At 49.9% G+C, this 20,074-nt stretch overlaps 1 protein-coding gene across 6 annotated transcripts in view; it reads left to right on the top strand.

Annotated features, from left to right (window-relative positions):
* The window catches only part of BIN1 (bridging integrator 1), a 56,518-nt gene that overhangs the window by 22,663 nt on the left and 13,781 nt on the right, over window positions 1–20,074 (top strand). For 3 of the 6 annotated variants that reach the window (XM_049773117.1, XM_049773116.1, XM_049773114.1), the window contains exons 2-9: window positions 7,550–7,630; window positions 12,297–12,351; window positions 12,447–12,541; window positions 13,355–13,450; window positions 14,376–14,483; window positions 15,251–15,343; window positions 19,546–19,631; window positions 19,820–19,895. In XM_049773117.1, the coding sequence (XP_049629074.1) occupies window positions 7,550–7,630; window positions 12,297–12,351; window positions 12,447–12,541; window positions 13,355–13,450; window positions 14,376–14,483; window positions 15,251–15,343; window positions 19,546–19,631; window positions 19,820–19,895 (690 nt within the window). The remainder of the gene's footprint in view (window positions 1–7,549; window positions 7,631–12,296; window positions 12,352–12,446; window positions 12,542–13,354; window positions 13,451–14,375; window positions 14,484–15,250; window positions 15,344–19,545; window positions 19,632–19,819; window positions 19,896–20,074) is intronic. The other 3 variants (XM_049773119.1, XM_049773118.1, XM_049773115.1) reach the window with 1 other exon arrangement.

The following is a 20,074-nucleotide window of genomic DNA, read 5'->3' as shown; positions in this document are numbered from 1 at the left end:
AGCGGAAATTAGCAGGTCTGGGTGGCATCTGAAATTCTATTTATAACTGACTACCTGGTAACTTCGATGAAGCTGGCCTGTGAGCCCCAAAGCAAATTATTGGTGGGGGTTAAGGCATGGGGTGCCAGTAGTTGACCCCCATTCATATGTTAACCAGAATTATCTTTAATGGTTAATGAATTTTCAAGAGAAAATTTAACTTTCCAGTAGAGATCTGGGTGGGCAAACTGCTTAAGCAAGAGGCAATACTCTACTTTCTAAGAGGGTATCATGTGGGACTCGATGGGAGGGGCATTGGGTTATCCAGTGTTTCTTTTGTGTGTGATTACAAATAATCAACAGCACCTGTGGAAAAAGATGTTCTCCAAGGAATGACATATTCTTAAAAGTCAAGGGCCCAGACTGAGAGAGAGAGGGGCACTTTTTTCAGGTGGATGATCCCAGCTTCATTCCTAACACCATATAAAATCCCCTGAATCCTGATAGGAGTGATTTCTGAACACAGTCTTGTGAATAATTACACACACTACAATCCTGTCAGGAGAGGGAAAGCAGGTTGAGAGTAGGGTCGTCACAGGAAACAATACAAACAATACAAAGCTAGCTGGGACTGCAGTATTTATTGGGAAGATAGAAGCACTCCCATGGGTGAAGAATAGGTTAAGGTGAAGAGCCTGTCTAGAAGTTCTTCCCACCCAGGTGAGTTTTTGATATGTAAAGAGAAGCCATCTTTATTTAAGGTGAAAACCGGTTAATCCAACACAGTCCCAGGAGTAAGCCATGAGCACCGCTAAGTATGACCCCAGAAATTAAAGCAAAACCAAAATTTAAGCCAGTACCATGAAAGACTAAATAAAATCTGAAATACATATTAAATATATCTATATTATATTCATATTTATAAATATAATTAAATTTATAGTATATATAATATATATGATCATATCTATAAATATACATATATTTGGAAATTTTTGTAATTAAAAAGTTAAGACACGACCATTAAAAAGCAATGTTAAGGGGCCAGGCAGTGGCGTTGGAGGTAAGGTGCCTGCCTTACCTGCGTTAGCCTTGGAGGAACCGCCATTCGATCCCCCGTCCCATATGGTCCCCCAAGCCAGGAGTGACTTCTGAGCGCATAACCAGGAGTAACCCCTGAGCGTCACAGGGTGTGGCTCAAAAACTAAAAAAAAAAAGAAATAACTTAGACATAAGGGCCATTTGGGGGAAAACTCAAGATATGTAAGTAGGTACTGTATGTTAAATATTAGTAACAAATAAGTATGAAGCATATTGATTGGACATGCTGGTTGCATTCTGGGGGCTTTAAAGAGCATGCTTGTTTTTAGGAAATAACCCTGACTTTTTTAGGGGTAAAGTATTTGGGAGCAAAGGGTCATGAGACCTAGAGCTTGCTATTCTGATGGTTTGGCTGACATACAAACAAAACCAACCTGTATGGATAAAGAGGCAAAGCAAGTGAATGTATTAGTGGCCTGACTTCCCCTTACCATTGCTGGGGCTGGCTCTATGGAAACAGCAGCAGTAATAGCAACAACAACAACAACAACAACAACAACCCTAAACAAAACAAACACAGCAAGCCATGCTAATATAGGCACGTAGTAACAACTGGTGCATTGGATGACGTCTGTATGGGAAGTGGTTCTGTCCATTTAGTTCCTTTAGGGTTTTACGGTAATTTTAATTTTTTTTGGTAGTGGTGGTGGGCAAATCCAGTGGTGCTCTTACTCTTGGCACTGTGCTCAGGGATCTTTCCTGGTGATGCTCAGGGGGGCCTTGTGTGGAGATTAAATCCTGGTCTGCCTCAGGCAAAGCAAACTTTACACTTTGTACTCTTGCTCAAGCAGTGGGATTTGTATTTAAAATGAGAAGCTGCAAGGTGAATATGCATTGTCCTAAGTAGGGGCATTCGGGAGCTTACTTATCACCCCTCCTTCCTGTTCAGCCCTCACTCTTGCTAAGAGCTGCTAAATCCTTGCTTACCTGTTTCCCAGGTTCCTGTAGGGACTGGGGACAGGTCATGCTAGTGACTGAGCCCATCATGCAGGAGAAGCTGAGTTAGCTGGAGGCTGAAGCCACTACTCTCTAGCCTGACTGGTCTGGAAGTAAGGGAGAGGCCGGAGATGGAGTTGGCCAGGGGTGAACAGAGAGAGGGACAACCCCAGGGTAGGGAATTGAGGTTTCAGAGAAAAACACAGAGTGCCAGTTTGGCCTGTCTGCCAGGGGAGGGCCCTACTCCAGCTACCAGGGGACCTTTAGCCCCATGCCCAGGACCTCTCTTCATTTTTTACCTCTTGGGGTGTCCTCAGAACAGGATTCATGTGTGCTAGGTAACTGGCTTCCGCCTGCCTGCCTGTCTGGCTTGCCTGTCAGAGAGCATCTTTGTGGGCGTATGAGGATGTGCATCCTGTCCTGGGCCCCTACCACAGTGCACTGAGGCGAAGAGGTGACACCCAGCCTCCTGCCCAGCCCTCACTGCTGCCAGCACTGAGCTGCTGAGATGGTGGTCAGCCCCATGCTGGAGAAGATGAGGAAGGTGAAGTCTGCTGGAGAAGTGGAGGTGCCTGAAGGGGACCGTGTGTGTGTGTGTGTGTGTGTGTGTGTGTGTGTGTGTGTGTGTGTATGTGTGTGTGTGTGTGAGAGAGAGAGAGAGAGAGAGAGAGAGAGAGAGAGAGAGAGAGAGAGAGAGAGAGAGAGAGAGAAAGAAAGAAAGAACTTCTTATTTTTTTTCTGCACCATGCTGTCCATGGGTATGTGGTGATTTCCCACAATGCAGGAGGGAGTGGAGGGTGTAGATATAGATAGGATGAAGGATAGAGGCTGTAGAGCCTACAGGGGGACCCACCCAGAGCTTAGGGCTCAGTGTAAGCAGAGCTGGGAACAGCTCTCACCCTGGGCATCAGGTGGTCTGGCCCCAGGGTTTCATAGAGTGCCCTGTGTGGGAGGCACCCCCCTCTACCCTGAGAGCATGGGAGTAGCTCTGGGCTAGCTCCTGACTATGGCCCTTGGATTGTGTGTCTTGATTTGTCTATGCTCACCTATGTCTATGCACAGAGGGAGGAATACTCAGTGGTGTTTGTGATTCCCAGCCATTCCCAACCTTTCTGCAAGCAAGAGCTCTGGGGAGGGAGCTCTGAGCTCTGGTGCTGATGTGGAGTTGAGTTGTGCACATGGGTTTGTAGGTTTGCTGGGCCAGGCTGCAAGACTGTAGGAGAAGTGGGGAAGACTTGGTGGGATTCCCCCATAACTGTGGGAGTGGGACCCTCTCTGCCTCTTTTGGTGCTTTGGGCTGAAAGAAAGGCTCCAGCAAATGTAGAGACTGGAACACCCCAGCCACACTCCAGCTCCCAGGCTTCTGAAGGTTTCCATTGCATCAGTGGGTACCTGTGCATCTCCTGGAGCTTCACCCTGGCTGGGGAAGGGCTCAGCTTGGTTCACTGCTCAGAGGGGCAAAGCTGTGGCTGTTTGCAGCAGAATCCTGCCAGCCCCACCCTGGCCCATTCTTCTGACTGGGCCACTTCACCCTGTCTCTGAGTGAGGAAGTGGGGAGAGGAAGTGAAATGGCCATGGCAGGGTTGCCTTACCCACTGGTATTTGGCTTCCTTGAGTGGCACCAGAGACTGCTCCAGGCAAGGTTGCCTTGCCCACTGATATTTGGCTTCCTTGAGTGGCACCAGAGACTGCTCCAGTCCTGGGTCTCTGTATCAGAGAGGTGCCCCTTCATTTCTTACCAAAAGACACATGGTAATAAGGGGAATGCAGGAATATCTGGCTCCCACAGTCCATCCCAACACATAACTCTGGACTTGCCCCACTGCCTCTGAGGCCCTCTCCTTACCCACCTCAACTTTAGTTCCAGCGCTACTCTCTGAGCTCTGCAGAGCATCCTTCCTCCACCGTAGGCTCCCCTGGCAGTCCTCAATGGTCGACTTGTGATCATAATCCAGGAGTTAGTGCTTATGTCCCCAAGGCCCAAGACCTAACCACAGTCTCCTTCTCAGGAGTGGAAGTCTGTGTGTGTATAAATGTGCACAAATGCATGTTTGTATGCATATGTAAGTACATACGTGTGCCTGTATACACTTTGTGTGCAGATGTTCATGTGTGTAGCAGGAACTGTACACATACGTGCTCTAGCACACTAGAGTTTAGATTTGAAGAGAGCAGGCTTTGGCCCTTTGCCTGTACAAATGGAAACAATGCAGGTGTAAATGTAGCTGAGCCCCAGCTATGGGAGCTATGAAATAGGAGCCAGCAGGATTTTACTGCACCGCGTTTTATCCAGATCTAGACTGGAAGTAGAAGGGCCCAGTTTGCCTCCCTCCTTGAGGACAGGACCCCAGATAGTTTCTACCCGTGTCTGCAGTCCAGGAGAGTGAGATGAGTTTAACTGTGCACTTACCAGAGCACAGAGAGGTGCTGGCCCAGCCTCAAGGGCTGGACTAATCTTCATACAGCATCTGCAGGACTGGGACCTATCAGAATGGGCAGGGGCCTGGATTACCCTCAGATGAGCATCCATGTCGATTTGAAGAAAGTGCAGTGGCTGTGACTAGTGTGAACTTCTGAATCCCTGCCATATTAGACTCTGGTTGGCAGAAGAGGAATGGGAGGTTTTGGTCAGGGGCCTGTCTTTGCCCTCAAGCTGCCCGTCAGATATGTATCTGTCCTGTGATGGACTTGGGGACACAGGAGAGCTAGAGACTGGATTTCAGGAAGTTCAGTGCTGGGGTCATAGGTCCAGCAGTCAGGGGTGGGTGCCAAGCCTTATATGGTATAAAAAGTATGGGGAGGGAGAGGTCAGGGCAGCTTCCTGGAGGTGTTATACCTTGCTGAGTAAGGTTATGTTTGCACTGAATGTCTCCATGTGATATGTGTATGGAGGTGACTTCTGCCTAGTCTTAGGATATCATCAACCAGGCCCTGGCATGTGTATTAAGCCCGTCACCCCTGGCTGTGTCAAGGAATCTTAGGAGAATCAATTTTAAATTTTTAAGCAAGCATGGGTTTATTCTTATTAGAAAGTTAAAAAAAATAAATAAATAAAAATGGAGGCCAGAGTGGTAGCTTAGTGGTAGGGAGTTTGCTTTGTGTGCAGCTGACCCAGGACGGACATATGGTCCCTTGAGTTAGGAGCAATTTCTGAGTGCAGAGCAAGGAATAACCCCTGAGTATCATTGGGTGTGGCCAAAAAAATTTTTTTTTTGCATAGGTCTTAATACTTGAATAGTAAGTGTATTTATTTGAAGCATTTCACTTAAACAGGTCTAGATGGAAGACACCGCCCCCATTGGCACTCCTCAACAGGAGGACCCCAGTCTCCCCAGTTACCCCAATCTCTTCCCAGCTCAGGTCTTCAGTGGGGATGGTCCATATGCAACTCATAGGTATATTTTTGTTTTCTTCAAATATCAATGATCCCCAGCTTCACATCCACGTGTGGACTAGATACCTGATTTATAACCAACCTTGAGCCCTAAGTAGAAACTTAGAAAGGGGGAATGAAAACGGGGAGAGTGGAGGGAGGGAGAAGAGAAGAGAACCTTTTATCAAGGATCTTCTCAGTGCCTGGAAAAATCTTTCCTGCACTGTTATCTCCGCTGAAGCCTGAAGATGTCCCTGGTGGCTCAGGACTTGGTAGTGGGTAGGTCTCTGGATGTGACCTGGGCTTTGGAGCTCTGACAGCGTGACTAGAGCTGGAGGTCCTTGGTGAATGCACCCCAGGGAGGGAGAGGTGGGATGGGATTCTCCTTCTATTCCTGCTCTGTGGGAGCCCCACCTCAGTGGTCCCTTTACCACCTTACAAGTCCTTTTCCACTTGGTGCCCATGTCCTCACTGTCTGGGGGTAGAGGGATCAAGGGGGATTTCCAGTAGAGGATGCTTGCTGAGCAGTCTGCCCCACTGATGGTGCTGACAGGCCAGATAGGCATCTTCCAGCTTCATCCCACCTGCATGGGACCAACTGTATGGGTCTGGTGAGGGGAGTAGGGAGCTGTGGAGAGTGAGACACTTGGCTTTTCTGGCTAGAGGTGATTTTGTTTTGCTTTCCTCCCCTTTCCTGTGGTGAACCCTGGGTGTCCTGCTGTTCATAGTTCTTCCAGTCCAAACTATCCTAACTGGAACCAACGCTGCCTTCAGCTGCCCACCTGCCCTCAGCACTCAACCATTCTCTGGTTCTCAGGAGGGTATAGAAATTCTCCTTTCTCTTGTTCCCTACTGTTGCTGTAAACCACCCCTTTTTCTCTGGCCTCCTTACTATTGCTGTAAGCCACCCCTGCTGTCTGCACTGGGCAGCCCCAGGGGTCTCCCTGCTCTGGGATGGATCCAGGTCTGAATCCCCCCCACCCCCACATTCTGCTCCTCAAGAGGCTCCAGTGGATGCTGGCCTGGGCCCTGGGTACTTAGAGCTGGTGTGTACTGTAGTGTAGGGGCCTATCTCATGGCCTCTCCCACCTTTTTCATTCCCTTTTGTTTTTCTTGCCATGACCAGGACCTGCACACATGTGGTTGTGGTGTTGCTACACATCTTGCACTGGTACCTGCGCTGACCACAGGGCTCGCCTGGGTCTCTCAGTTGTGCCTGTGCTTGTCTACTGGTTAGCTGCTCTCCTAGCCGGGTGCTGGCATAATTTTCATAGGACTCACCAGTGGTGCTGTTGTGGGGGGAACGTCTGTAACAAGCAACTCACACATGCTAGTAATATGCTCCACCATTTGAGCTATCGCCCAGGCCCCTCATACATTTTATATTTTCTAGTTGTGGTTCTCAGAACCAAGTGCAGAGCTCACTCACTTTTGTTGTCCTAATACCTGGGCTTCTGTGCACTGCAGACTGTTCTCTGGTGGTGTTCTCTGGATTCCAAACAACAGCTGTGAGCAACCCCAAGGATGTAACTTAAAGCCTGACCCTTCCAGGCAGGCACTGTTGCCTATAAAGATGCCCCTCCACCCTGCCTCTCTGCAGTTCACTGAACAGAGGGCAGAGATATCTCAAGACCCACGGGGCTGGAAAGATAGTACAAAGGATGGTCTATTTCATGTGGTCAATGTGGGTTCCATCCCAGCATCTAATATGGTCCCTTGAGCCTGCCAGAGTGATTCCTGAGTATAGAACCAGTAGTAACCCTTGAACACAGCTGGGTTTGGCCCGAAAACAAACAAACAAACAAAAAGAGGTACGAAAAACAGTACTGGAACAATAGTACTATGAATCAGGCATTTATTTGCCTTGTGTATGGCTGACCCAGATTTGATCCCCCAGCATCCCATATGGTCCATGAGTACCACCAGGAGTGATTCCTGAGTGCAGAGCAAGAGTAATCCCTGAGTTCCATTGGATGTGACACCCTCTCCCCAAACAAACAAAACAAAAAGATCCTCTCAACTCAGTCCTGTCTTTGGGGATCTCAGCTGCCTCCCAGGTTAGGTGGAAAAACAATGGTTGGGCATTCTGGTGACTGGGACACCCAAGCCTGGCCTCTCTGCCTCAAGGTAATGTTCTTCCTTTCTCCTTCTCCTTGCCAGGTCCTTCAGAAACTGGGGAAGGCAGATGAGACAAAAGATGAGCAGTTCGAACAGTGTGTCCAGAATTTCAACAAGCAACTGGTGAGTGTGGGCACCTGTGAAAGTAGATGTGCGGCCACTAGGAGGAAATCATTTGGTGCTAAATTGCTGGAGCCTGAGGGCTTAGATCAGTGAATGAAGATTAAGGAAGGCTTCCTGGAAGAGAGCACTGAGCACATTTGCATGGGGCATGGACTATGAAAGGAAGTGTGGGGCATATTTTGTTCCTGGTCTGGATTGGAGGAGTGAGGGGTAAGGGTGAGGTTTGGTTCTGAATGGCGTTTACCTGTGTTAATTAACCTGGGAGAACCTTGAATGAAGAACCTTGAATATCGAGGCATGTAGGAACTCCAGAAGCTTCTTTTAAGGAAAGTGACTTCTGTGTGGTCTGATCTGGGAAAAGACTGACTTGACATGGTTTGATCATTGATTTGTACCTGGCCTTGTGGCAGGCTGTCTGCAGGTGACTGTGATTGCCTCCTAACCACCTGTACAGTAACTGGCATGAAGAAGTTGAGGCTCAGGAATTGGTTAACTCATCCATAATTATCCAGTATTCCTGGTAGATTTAGACCATTCTTATCTGCAAGTCTTATCAAAGACTTAAAGGACGCTGAGTACAGCTTTCCTTTACAGACCAGGCAATGACTGAGGTGGCTTAATCATGTCAGCAACATGGGGGCTGTGCTTAGACATAAAGAAGACCTTTCTGATCATCCTGTTGCTCTGTCCTACCATATGGGTTTTTCTGAAAGCCTTCTCTCAGAGAGTTCTGCAGGGTCAGAGTAAGCCACTTCTGTGGTTGTGAAGGAGGGGTGGAGAGCCAGGTAACAAGAATGAGAGCTGGGTCATGACTATAGCTTTAAAGGCCAGTTCTGTTGAGTGTCAGATAGGGATGAAGGCCAGAATGGGTAATGTGACAGGAAAAGTAGCCATGAAGAGAGAGTGCTGGGAAAGGGTTAGACAGGTCCAGATGCCCATGTTCATGACCGAGATCTTGGAAAACACCAAAGCCTCTGCAGCTAAAAAGGAACTCAGGGAGGGATGCTCACTTTAGAGAACTCTGATAACTCTCTTAACATGGATTCGGGGCATGAGGGAGAATGCATGTATAACACGGATAACATGATGAGGAAAAGCCTGGGGCATGCTAGGAAAAGATGGGGGCATACTGTAACATGCTGGAAAGAGGTTGGAAGCATACTAGGAGTTGGCTATATTGTCCTCTTCCTCACCTGCCAGTGAGACTGAATAAAAAAGTCTCTTTGCACCCCTCTGGTTGTTCCCTTGTCTCCCTGCACCTCCTTGCTTATTCCCCTGGTGTTTCAGGGCTTGGAAAGGTGCCATAATATGACTGCCTTTGTTCTCTGGGTGAGCCCCTGCCCCTTAGGTCTCAGTTTTCTCACCTGTAAAATGGAGGCATGAATGGAAAGTCTGAAGTCTCTGCTTCTGGTTCTGGCTCTGGAAATGCGAGGAGTACAGTAAGCTGACTTGCTGAAGTTTTGCTGCTCTGAAGGCATGCAGTTGTGTTGTAGGGCAATACCATTACTTTATTGCCTACTATAGAACAGGAATTGCAGTATGTTTTCAAACACTGCTTGCAGACTCAGGGTGAATATTAGTTTATTTGTTTGTTTGTTTGTTTTTGGGCTATATACAGCTCCGCTCAGGGGTTACTCCTGGTTCTGTGCTCAAAAATTGCTCCTGGCAGGCATGGGGACCATGTGGGATATTGGGGATTGAACCGGGTTGTCCCTAGTGTACTGCATGCAAGGCAAATGCCCTACCACTATGCTATCACTTCAGCCCTCAGGGTGGATATTTCTATAAAAATGGGTCAGGTTGGTGAGAGTAAGCAATTCCTGTAAGCTCAAAATTCTGGGTCTCTGATTCTGGGCAAGGGCTTAGTTTCAGAGCCAGGGCTAAAGATAGGCAGAGTTACTGGCTGCCCAGTTGTGGCCATGAGATTACTTAAACCTTGATTTTGCCCACACTCAGGCGTGGGAGGAAGGAATGACCAGGGAAGGGGACATGAGGGGATTGTGTTGTCATCTCACATGAAACTGAGTCATCCTCCCTAGCCAGTTCAGGATTTTATTGGTGTGTGGGGGTCTGTGAGGGCTGTGGGTTGATGTTAGAGTTTGAAAAGTGCAAGAGATCCTATTCTGAGTATGTAACAGAATCTAGGGAGTAGCAGAGGGCTTTGCCTTATCTACCTTCAGGACTTGGGGGTCCTGAGGAAGATGAGGTAAAGACAAAGCCCTGTGAGCCTGAATACAAGCAATCTCTTGCCCTCTCCACCTCTACTTGAGAGGCACTTCACTGTGATGTTGCCAGCTCACACAGGACCCCAGTTTGCTGCCCTTTGTACCCACCTAGCATCCCTGCCCTATAATCTGTGCTGATATGCCTTCCTAGTCCCCCAGTGCCCTTCCCCAATTCTATCAACCCAGCTCTGGCACCTTAAAAAGACCCAGGTCTCCACTCCAGGTGAACTGTGTGAATTCTGGGGCCAGGCCTTTACACCACGGGACTCATCTCTGCCACCTGCTTCTCTTATGGAAGTGGGATAGGTTTGTCCTCTGTAAACCCATCTGGGGCCTTGGGACTGAGTGAGGATCCCATGGCATTGTCTGCAGTGGGCCTGAGTCTGCTGGAGATATTGGGGCTCAAACAGAGAGGCCAGCCCTTCCCATCTAAGCCTACAGGAGAGGTGGGGGCTTTGAGCCACAGAAATGTCAGAGACAAGGCACTCCTGATTGGAGGGAGATACTAGGCTGGGATTTGGGACCATGCTCCCTTCCTTTCTCTGCCATCACTGGTTTGGGGTATGGATTGTGATTCTCTTTCAGGCTTCTGTGCACATAGGGAGGGTAGGCTACTGTGCCTAGCCTTGACTCCTGAGTTTTATTCTTCCTCTGAGTGTCATGGCAGGAGCAGACTAGCACTCTAGAGCTCCCCAGAATTATTTTCATATAGTAATGTGTGGGTGCTGAGAGGACTGTTGGGAAGAGAACACACTCATTCTTGGGGGAGGCCTGGATAGGGGGAGGGCTGGGGCGCCTAGGGACACACCAGGGAGCCCAGCTGCAGCTGGCACAGAGTGACAGAGCTCGTGGTGGGGCCCCGTATCTGTGCCTGACATGCCTGTTCACAGCAGGGCCTTGTTAAGTCAATACAAGGGACCCTGGTACGGCCTGAAGTGGGGCTCGTCCCAGGGGGACCCCTTTTTCAGAATGTGCTATGGACAGGCACTGGGGCTGAGTGTGTGAGACAGAGGCTTGGCAGGAAGAGCAGCAGGTCTGGAAGGTTCTGTGACATCATATCACCTCAGTGGTGTTGCGGCTCAGCTAGTGGACCCCTTCTGTGCTCAACAGTCTTTTATTGTTCAGTCCAGGGAGGTGCCTCCAGAGTGGACTGACCCTTCCTCACTGCCTAGCCTATGGGATTCAGAATTTAATGCCCTTTGAAATTCCAAAGAGCTGGCATGCGTAGAGATGGCCTTTTGTTTCTTCCTTTGATCTCTAACCAGCACTAGAATTATGTGTCGCCAGGGCTGTGCCATGGTGCACAGGGTCTGGAGGAATCTTGAAATGTATTTCTTGTTTCTTTTTCCTCTCTACCCCACTCTGTTTGCTAATAGACTTTTATTTTTATTTTCTCCTTCCTGGCCCTTTTTCTTGCTGCTACAAGTGGAGGCTATACACATTTGGTCATGGGGCTCACACACTTGAGTTCTGTGGTCATGCACAATTTGGTGTGAAGCTCACAGGGTTTCACACCTAAATTCTCTCTCACCGGATTCATCCACACCTGCTTGCTGCGCATAGGAGATCAAACCCACATTGTGGTGCTGTGGATCCCCATTGGCATTATCACCAAGAGTGCCTTCGGGGTGGTGTCAGGGATGGAACTCTAAGCATCACGTTCCTACAAGGCAGACATGACCCCATGGTGCTCTCCCTGTGTTTAATTGTGCACATGTTTATGCTGCCTGAAACCCTCCCTACACTGTGTCATGGAAACACTCTCTGGGATAAGCAATGTTTATGTGCCTTCCTAGGACCCCAGCATAATTCTTCAGCAAATGTGGGCTAGAGCACTGAGGCCCTGCAGGGTCTTGGTAGTGCTCCCTGCTTGTGGTATGGAGTAGATATATCTTTGGAGCTCTGGCCTCTTTGTGAGTGATGCCATACAAGGCATGTGGAAAGGGGAAAGGGATAGAGCAGGCCTGGTTCTGGGTGGCAGGGCCTGTTTCAGGAGTGTATGAAAGGGAATGAGAAGAGTGGCACTATGCCCTATGGGTCTTTGACTTTATAGGCTTTTGGCAGTGGGGACAAGGGTATTTGACAGAGATTAGAGATAGTATAGATAAGGTAGACACTTGCCTTACAGGTTCAATCCTTGGCACCCCTGAATTTGCAAGGAGTAATACCTGAGAGCAGAACTAGGAGCATCCCCTGTGCACTGCTGGGTCTGACCCAACCCCTCCCCCATGCAAACTAAACCAAATCAAGGGCACCTGATCCTCCCATTTCCTGCTTCCCTAAGGTTTAGGCTACACTGATATTCATGCCCCTTGATGTTGGGCACCAGACAGGCCACACTCAGCCCAGACTAGACACCATGAGGACCAAGGCTTAGAGCTAAATAACTTGCTCAGGGCTCCAGGCCCAGTGAAGGACCGAGCTGGGTCTTTCTCTTGCAGACTGAGGGGACCCGGCTGCAGAAGGATCTGCGCACCTACCTGGCCTCCGTCAAAGGTAAGGAATCGAGTGAAGGCTTGCCCTGCCCAGCCCTAGTGATGGGCACAGAGCAGGAAGGGGTGCAGACTGCAGCATGGCCCTTCTGTCTGCAGCCATGCACGAGGCTTCCAAGAAGCTGAACGAGTGTCTGCAGGAGGTTTATGAGCCTGACTGGCCTGGCAGGGATGAAGCCAACAAGATTGCGGAGGTGAGCTTGGTGGGGTTTGGGGGTAGGAGTTGGGAGGTGGGTAGGGGTATCAGTGCCCCCCAAGCCCTTTCTGTTTTTTTATTTTCCTTTTTGGTTTGGGGTCACATCTGGAAGTACTCAGGGGTTACTCCAGGCAATGTGCTCAGAAATCACTCCTGGCAGTCACTCACCCCTATGAGATCAGTAGGGAATAGGGCACCACCAAAAGGGATGTCAGGATTAGAACCACTGTTAGTCCTGGATCAGCTGCACGCAAGGCAAAGCCCTACTGCTGTGCTATCTCTCCAGCCCTTATTTTCCTTTTTTTGATTTATGGGCCACACCTGGCTGTGATCAGGGGTTACTCCTGACTCTGCTCAGGGACCATATAAGATACAGGGGATCAATCATGGATCAGCTTCATGCAAGGCAAATTCCTTACCCACTATGCTATCATTCCACCCTCATCCCCAAGCCCTTTCTGCTTAGAGATATATGCTGGACCATTCCACTGCTCAGGAAGCCCTGTGTTCCAAGCCTATAATCCTCATAGGCACCCCATGAAAAACCGTGGAGTATTTTACAGACAAGGAAACATCATTTGTTTGAGGACACACTTAGTGGTTTTTTGGGGTTACTTCTGGCTCTGAACTCAGCAATTAATTTTGGTGGTGCTCTGCTGTACTCCAATTCCAAGGAAACCATTTCTGAGAAGCTGTCACTGAGCTACTGAGTGTGGGAGCTGGGGTTGACCATGAGTCCTTGGGCAGTGAGAGGTGGGAGATGGGGCCAATCCCACTCCAATGACTCAATCTCTGCTCTTGCCTCTTACAGAACAATGACCTGCTTTGGCTGGATTACCACCAGAAACTGGTGGACCAGGCGCTGCTGACCATGGACACGTACCTGGGACAGTTTCCTGACATCAAGGTGAGAGGTGCACTTCCACTCTTGGCCCTACACTGTCTAGCCTGGGAGCTACTGTTGGGGATCTGAGGGTCAGGGGTAAGGGATAGGAGATAGGAATATACAGATAGCCCAAGCCTGGTGACACAGGCACCCAATATCTGTCCTGAAAGCCGTCAGCTTTTTCCCTGTTCACCCTTTCTCCAGGGCTACTCCGTTCTAGCCAGCCCTTCCTGATCTAGAAACTCTAGGTCTCCCACTGTGAGAGGGGCCTCCACAGGGTGTATATGTGTTTGTTTCTCGCATATAGAGTGACTTCTTGGCTATATTAGGGGTCGGTGACAAGGGGATGCTGAGCATAGGTATTTTAAGGTGCCCGGGGCCAGGTCATGTGCAGGTGATGGGAAGCAGACATTGGTGTTGTTACTTATTTCTGGTGCATCTATAACTTGTACATTATGCTATTCCTGCCTTTGCCGGGCCTGAGGATGTGCTTGGAGGCATCAATGTCTTCACTGATGTAATTGCATCCCAGAAGCAAAGGTCACAACCCATATGGTGACTGAGGGATAAAGTTGGTCCAAGTTGGCGCCCTTGTTTTCCCTCAGCTTCCCCCAAGATGACCTGTAGGATACAGGGAGGAAGACTGGTAATAGTGACCCAGGTGACATCTTTGGGACAATGAGGGCTTTGAAAGAGGCTCATCTGACATGGTATTGAATGGTATGCATATGGAGCCCTTTAGAGGGGACTTCTTTTCCTCTGTGAAGAAGGACCACGGAGGCACGGGCTGTCTAGAAGGGGCCACCAAAAGTGTCAGAGTAGCTGTCTCCATGTGTTCTGAGTATCTGATAAAAGTTGGTCAGCTGCTCCCCCCAAACTGACCCTGGAGCTCTTGCTGGGTTGGCCCTTCAGTCTGGGTGCCCACCAGCCTCTCTCTGTCCACCAGTCACGCATCGCCAAGAGAGGGCGGAAGCTGGTGGACTACGACAGTGCGCGGCACCATTTCGAGTCCCTTCAAACCGCCAAAAAGAAGGATGAAGCCAAAATTGCCAAGGTGAGAGCCTCTCCTCCTTTGCTGCATCCTGGGCGGTTCCAGTTCCAGCAGGGCCTTAGGGAGTGACTGAGGGAGTGACTGGGATTACATCTGGGACTCTGGGTCCTGTCCCCAAGTCCCAGAGACAGGGTGGGAAGAGAAGCTCCTGAGGAGCACCTGGCAGCCCCTGAAGAGCACCGGGCAGGGTACTTCTGTACTCTTCTGTTGGTGGCTTTCTCTGGTCCCAGCCCCTCCACCCTCTCTGAGGCTTTTTTCCAGAATGGAACAGGTGGGTTGGGTTTCACTGCAATGGTCCCTCCTGGCCTGGTATTCTCCGAGTAGAACACTGTCACTGGATCCACTGGAATCTGATATGACCCTGTACTGGCTGGAACTAGTCTGGGGATGCGGTGGGGAGGGTGGGTGGGGTAGAGTGTCTATACATCTGCACCCTAATGGGTCTCCTAATGGGTTCTCCCTTTAGCCCCATGGTGGGGTAGGACTGCTTGCTGAACTCTGCCCCTGCTAACCAGTCTCACTTTTTGCTTTGCAGTTGGAATTCACCCCCCTCACTAGCCCTCTGATTGGGCTTCCCCTCGATCCTATCAGCTTACTTGGGCCTTTCCTTATTGTGGGAAGCTGACCGCTGGAGGGATGGCCGACTTGTCTGTCACTGCGTTTGGGGTGTTTGGACCTGGTGTTTAACAACTGTGTCTCTGTTTCTCTCTCCCCCATCTCCCTCTTGTCTTCCACTCTCCTTTGCCTGGACTTCCCCTCCCCACCCCTAGCCTGTCTCGCTGCTTGAGAAAGCCGCCCCCCAGTGGTGCCAAGGCAAACTGCAGGCGCATCTCGTAGCTCAAACTAACCTGCTCCGAAATCAGGTGACACTGGCTTCTAACCTTGCACGTGCTGGCGCCTTCTGGTCTGTCCTGTCTGCACAGCAGCCCTGTGCTGCTCGGTGGGTGGACTGGGGAGGGCTCAGCCCCTTTCTGTGGGGAAATCTCCTCCTACAGACAAGATCTACACAGTGATCATTGGGTTGGCAGAAGCTGGGACTGTGGTTCACTGGCTTTGCCCAGGACTGGGGTTGGTACTTGGGGCTGGTAGTGCAGAGATGAAAAAATTTAGTCTTTGGGAACCCAGAAAGTCTCAGAGTAGTTGTCCCCTGAGTGAAAGGTTGCTCCTGTCAGGAAGATATGTTTTTACTAGGGCTCAGTCCTGTCCCCATAAGCATTTTCTTTCATTTTGCTTTTGTTTTGTTCATTTTGAGGGTTGGGGGCTGCCCCTGGTAGTGGTCCAGGGTCTCTCTCTTAGTCCAGTGTTCTGGGGGTCACTCCCACTGTGGTACTTCAGGGAGATGCTTCATTCCCAGGGCTCAAACCCCAGGGCTCCTACATGCATTGCAGCTCTTATGACTTTCTTCCCCAGAGCAATAAGTGTTCATAAGCAACAAGCTTCATAAGATCTGTGAGTTTGTCCTGAGGAAGCTGGAGAGACAGATCTGCCCAGAGAGGCCATAGCTCCTTCCTATGGGTTCAGTGCTTGTGAATGGCTGAGCCTGAGCTCACCCTTCTCAGGCTTTGGGGCAAGTCCTAACAAGTTTGGCTCTGGGAATGGTCTTCCACAGCAGGTCAAACTCATGAAGATTGTGAGATCTCTGGTGCCTCTGGAGGATGGTCACTTCAATTTGTCTGGGATGCTCAGAACCCAGACCTAAGGCTGGGCTCTGGAAGTTTTGTGCAGATGAACAATCTATTTTCTGTGTAATGCTGTCATGATGCTTCCTGCCTGGGGGAGGATTGTGCAGAGATTCCTAAGAGTTCTTGCAACTCTGAAAATAGTCACCTCTCTCTCTCTCTCTCTCTCTCTGTCTCTCTCTCTGTCTCTATCTCGCTCTCTCTTCCCCTTTCTCTCCCTCTCCTCAGTCTCTCTGTCTTTGCCTCTGTCTCTCACTCTTACCTAAGCAGTGCAGGAGATCTGGGGCCAGTCCTGGCACCACTTTGTACACCTGGCTAGAGATTCAGAGTAAAGGCCTGAGAGTGGTCCCAGGAATACCAAAACACTCACCCTCTTCCTAGTAATGCTCAGGCACTATCAATGCTGATACTGCCAGTTCTTAGGGGGCCTTGCAATGCTGGGGATTGAATCAGGGTTGGCTGCTCCTAACCCCTATGCTATCTTTCTACACTTCTTTCTCCCTCTTGCCTTATGAAGCTGTCAGAGTTGCCATGGCACATATGTGGTCTCACTTGCTTGGTTGCTTCTCAAACCACTGCACCATCTGCTAGTCCATTTCTCACTGGATCTCTAAGAGCAGGGCCATTAGAATTGACTCACTTCATAATAGCCCTGGGTTTTGAACTCTTGAATCTGCTAAGCCATCTTCTGAGCACCTCTGCATTATTTTTTTTAAGAACTGCTGGCCGTAGACAGGGTAGGACCCAGCTGAGCAGAGTGGCCTGGATTTAGTGCCAGGGAAGAGGCCATTTCATCATTTCTTCTCCAATGAAATATGGTGTCTGTTATGGTCCTGCTGGGGGTGGGTGATAAAGACTTGACCCACGAGGTCAGGTTTCTCCATAGCAACTGCCCTGACTTTTCTGAGTTGCTCCTGATCTCCTCATCAGCCTGCATTTATCGATTGCTCTGAGGTGTGGGCTCAAGTTCCAGCCTCTTACCTGAACTGCTAGTTACTTCCAGGTCTAAGTTGTGGGCTTTGGGGCCACTGTGGGTTTTCCTAGGTGAACGGAGTAGGCTGTTGAAAAAGTCAATCTGAGATTGGGGTGACTCTGGTGTGCTTGGTGGGGAGGATTGGAGAACTGCAGGTGGTAGGTTTAAGGGAACTGGGACAGCCTGTCCTGCCTTTGGGTTCAGGGTAGGTAGTTAGAGGGGTGCAAGGCCAAGGAAGCAGAGTCAGGGTTCCATCTTGATGGTCTGAAAAAAATGGAAGGAAGTTGGGTAAACATTTCTGTGGGTGGTTGGGGATCCTGCCTGAGGGAGTGAGTCGTGAAGCCCAGGCCTTGGTCACATCCTTAGCTGTTTAACTGCAGATGTGTTGCCTTCAGGCCCAATATGCTTTCTCAAGTGGACAAAACTTTTTAGTCAACATGGTTGTTTTTCCTCTGCCATCTGCTTCTTGCTGGGGTCTTGGGGAGCCAGGGAGTGAGTGACTTCATTTTTTTTTTAATCTTTCTTATTCTTATTTTGGGCCATACCCAGTTGCTATCTGGGGTTATACTTGGCTCTGCATTCAGTAATTGCTTTTGGCGAGCTCAGGAGCCATATGGGATGCTAGGGATTGAACCTGGGTCAGTCCCAGGTCTGCCTTGTTAAAGGCAAATGCTCTACTGTTATACTATTGCTCTGGCCCTGACTTCTCTTTGGAGACAAGTTCCACCCCATGAGGCTGTGCTGTCATGTACTGACCAGTGAGTGAGTCTACCACCGGAGATGGTGGGAGCCACCTCTGTTCTTAGCTGTGATGGGGGCACAGGGTGGAGCTGATGTGCCATCATGTTTCTTGTCATAATGTTTCATCCTGAAATGAGTATGAAGTGAGAGGTGACAGCCGGATTCTCACAGACCAGCAGCCTCTGCTCCTCCAGGAGTTGGGCTGATCACAGTGGGTTCAGAGGTTATGTTGGACTAGAGCTTCATGGATTCCCAGCATGCATTACAGTGTGCTTGTGACTAAAGGTGTGGGAGCTCCCCCCTTCTTTCTATATCTCCAATACTAATAATTTTTTGGTATGGGGTAGGAGGTCTGGGCCATACTTGATGGTGCTCAGGAATGTATTTGATGCTGGAGATTGAACTGGGATTGGCACATGATACAGACTCTTTAATCCCTGTGTGACCTCTCTAGCATCAGCCTCTCATTTTGTGTATTCTGATAAGCCCCTTCTCAGGCATTGAGTTTTCTAGAGGAGTAAAGGCATTGCTTCAGGGATCACCAAGTCTACTCATACCTTGGCAATTGCATGTTTAAGGAGTCATTGATAGGTGTGGAGGGGGAAATTACTTCTACCTTAATTTAAGAATGAGATTTAATAAAGCTGTGCAAGGAGTTTATGTCCACTCGAGCAAATTTCAGCAATGTGAAGGGACTACAGCCTGGAGCAGTGGTGGCTCCTCCTACATTCTCAATTGCACCCTAGGTCAGCTCCATGGTCAGGTCCAGCAGGACTGACTTGGCTGATGTGGGCTTGGAGGTTGTGAGCAGCCACTGGGTGGGCTTGGAAACCACGTGCTTTGAGGTCATTTGGCATTTGGGCCGATGGCTGCCTCTGCCAGAGAGGTCTGAGAAAGTACTGCTGCTGGTGGGAAGTTTTCATCTGGGCAAGGCCTGCCACGTTCCTGGGCTGTGACTCAGAGCCTGAGTCCAGTCAGCCCTGAGTCACTGTTTCCAGCAGTGCGCTCCACAATGAGCCAGCTGAACCCCTTCTTTTTGGTGCCTGTGACTCACCACTATCATGGCCTGATTCTCCATCTTCTCTTGCTTCCTCACCTACTGCTACATGGAGCCTGAGCGCCACCACTTGGGGTACAGGCAGACCATGCTGGGGGCTGGGAAGATGTGGAAGGAAGGCTTCAGGAGTGAACACAGTACTCTTCCTAGCAGCTAGCCCTTCCTGCTCTGGCCCTGGCCTCTCCCTCATCTTCCCAGCCTTCTCCAGTTTTACCTAAGTGACTGCCTCTGACCTCATCTGGTGGGAGTGGGGCCAGGATGGAGGTAGGAAGGAGTCTCCTGGTAGGAGGAGAATGAGAATGAGTTGGAGGAATACTCATTCAGCAGACCAGATAGTAGACAACCATCATCAGTTTTTCCTCCTGGCCCATCTGTGCCTGACTGAGGCTCTCCTTTTGACCCTCATAGTACTGCCCCCAGCAATCTCCATAGGCCTTGCTGCAAGGCTCTGGTATGTGGGGAGGTTGCTGGGAGCTCTGTCCTATTGCACTTCCTCATGCCCAAAGCCCTGGTGGTCTCAGCATATCTAGTTGAAGGGGGCAGGGAGCCTAGTTGTTGCCTGGGCCTGGCTGGGTCAGAGGCCTATGGAGGGGAATGACCAGTCCTGCTCCTCAGGCCGAGGAGGAGCTCATCAAAGCCCAGAAGGTGTTTGAGGAGATGAATGTGGATCTCCAGGAGGAGCTGCCATCTCTGTGGAACAGGTGAGGGTCGTCAGGTGGTGGCAGGGTTGACCCTATACTCTGGGCCATACTGGGTGTCCGTGTATTTCTCTGTGAGTCCTATTCCTATGCCCTCCAGTGAGGGCAGGGGTGTATCAAGAGGCTTGGGGAACTTCTCTGTACTCACCAGTACACTCACTTTACTCTTCTCCTGCCCTCACTGCCTACAGCCGTGTGGGGTTCTACGTCAACACCTTTCAGAGCATCGCAGGCCTGGAGGAAAACTTCCACAAGGAAATGAGTAAGGTAGGTGCCCCACCCAAAGGATGCAGAAAGGGCCACAGAGCTCATTTTCTCTCCTGGACTTTGGTGCTCCCTGAAACTGCTGTGTCCTGAATAGGAAGCAATGAGCATCTCTTCTCAGGAGCTCCCATCCAGGGTGTCTGCCTGCACTGTGAGCTGCTGGCTCCTCAGACTACTGTGAC

Source organism: Suncus etruscus, chromosome 5, assembly GCF_024139225.1.
Source record: "Suncus etruscus isolate mSunEtr1 chromosome 5, mSunEtr1.pri.cur, whole genome shotgun sequence".
Classification (NCBI taxonomy): Eukaryota; Metazoa; Chordata; class Mammalia; order Eulipotyphla; family Soricidae; genus Suncus; species Suncus etruscus.
Note: the sequence above shows the minus strand (reverse complement) of the source record. Positions and strands in the feature narration are given on the sequence as shown.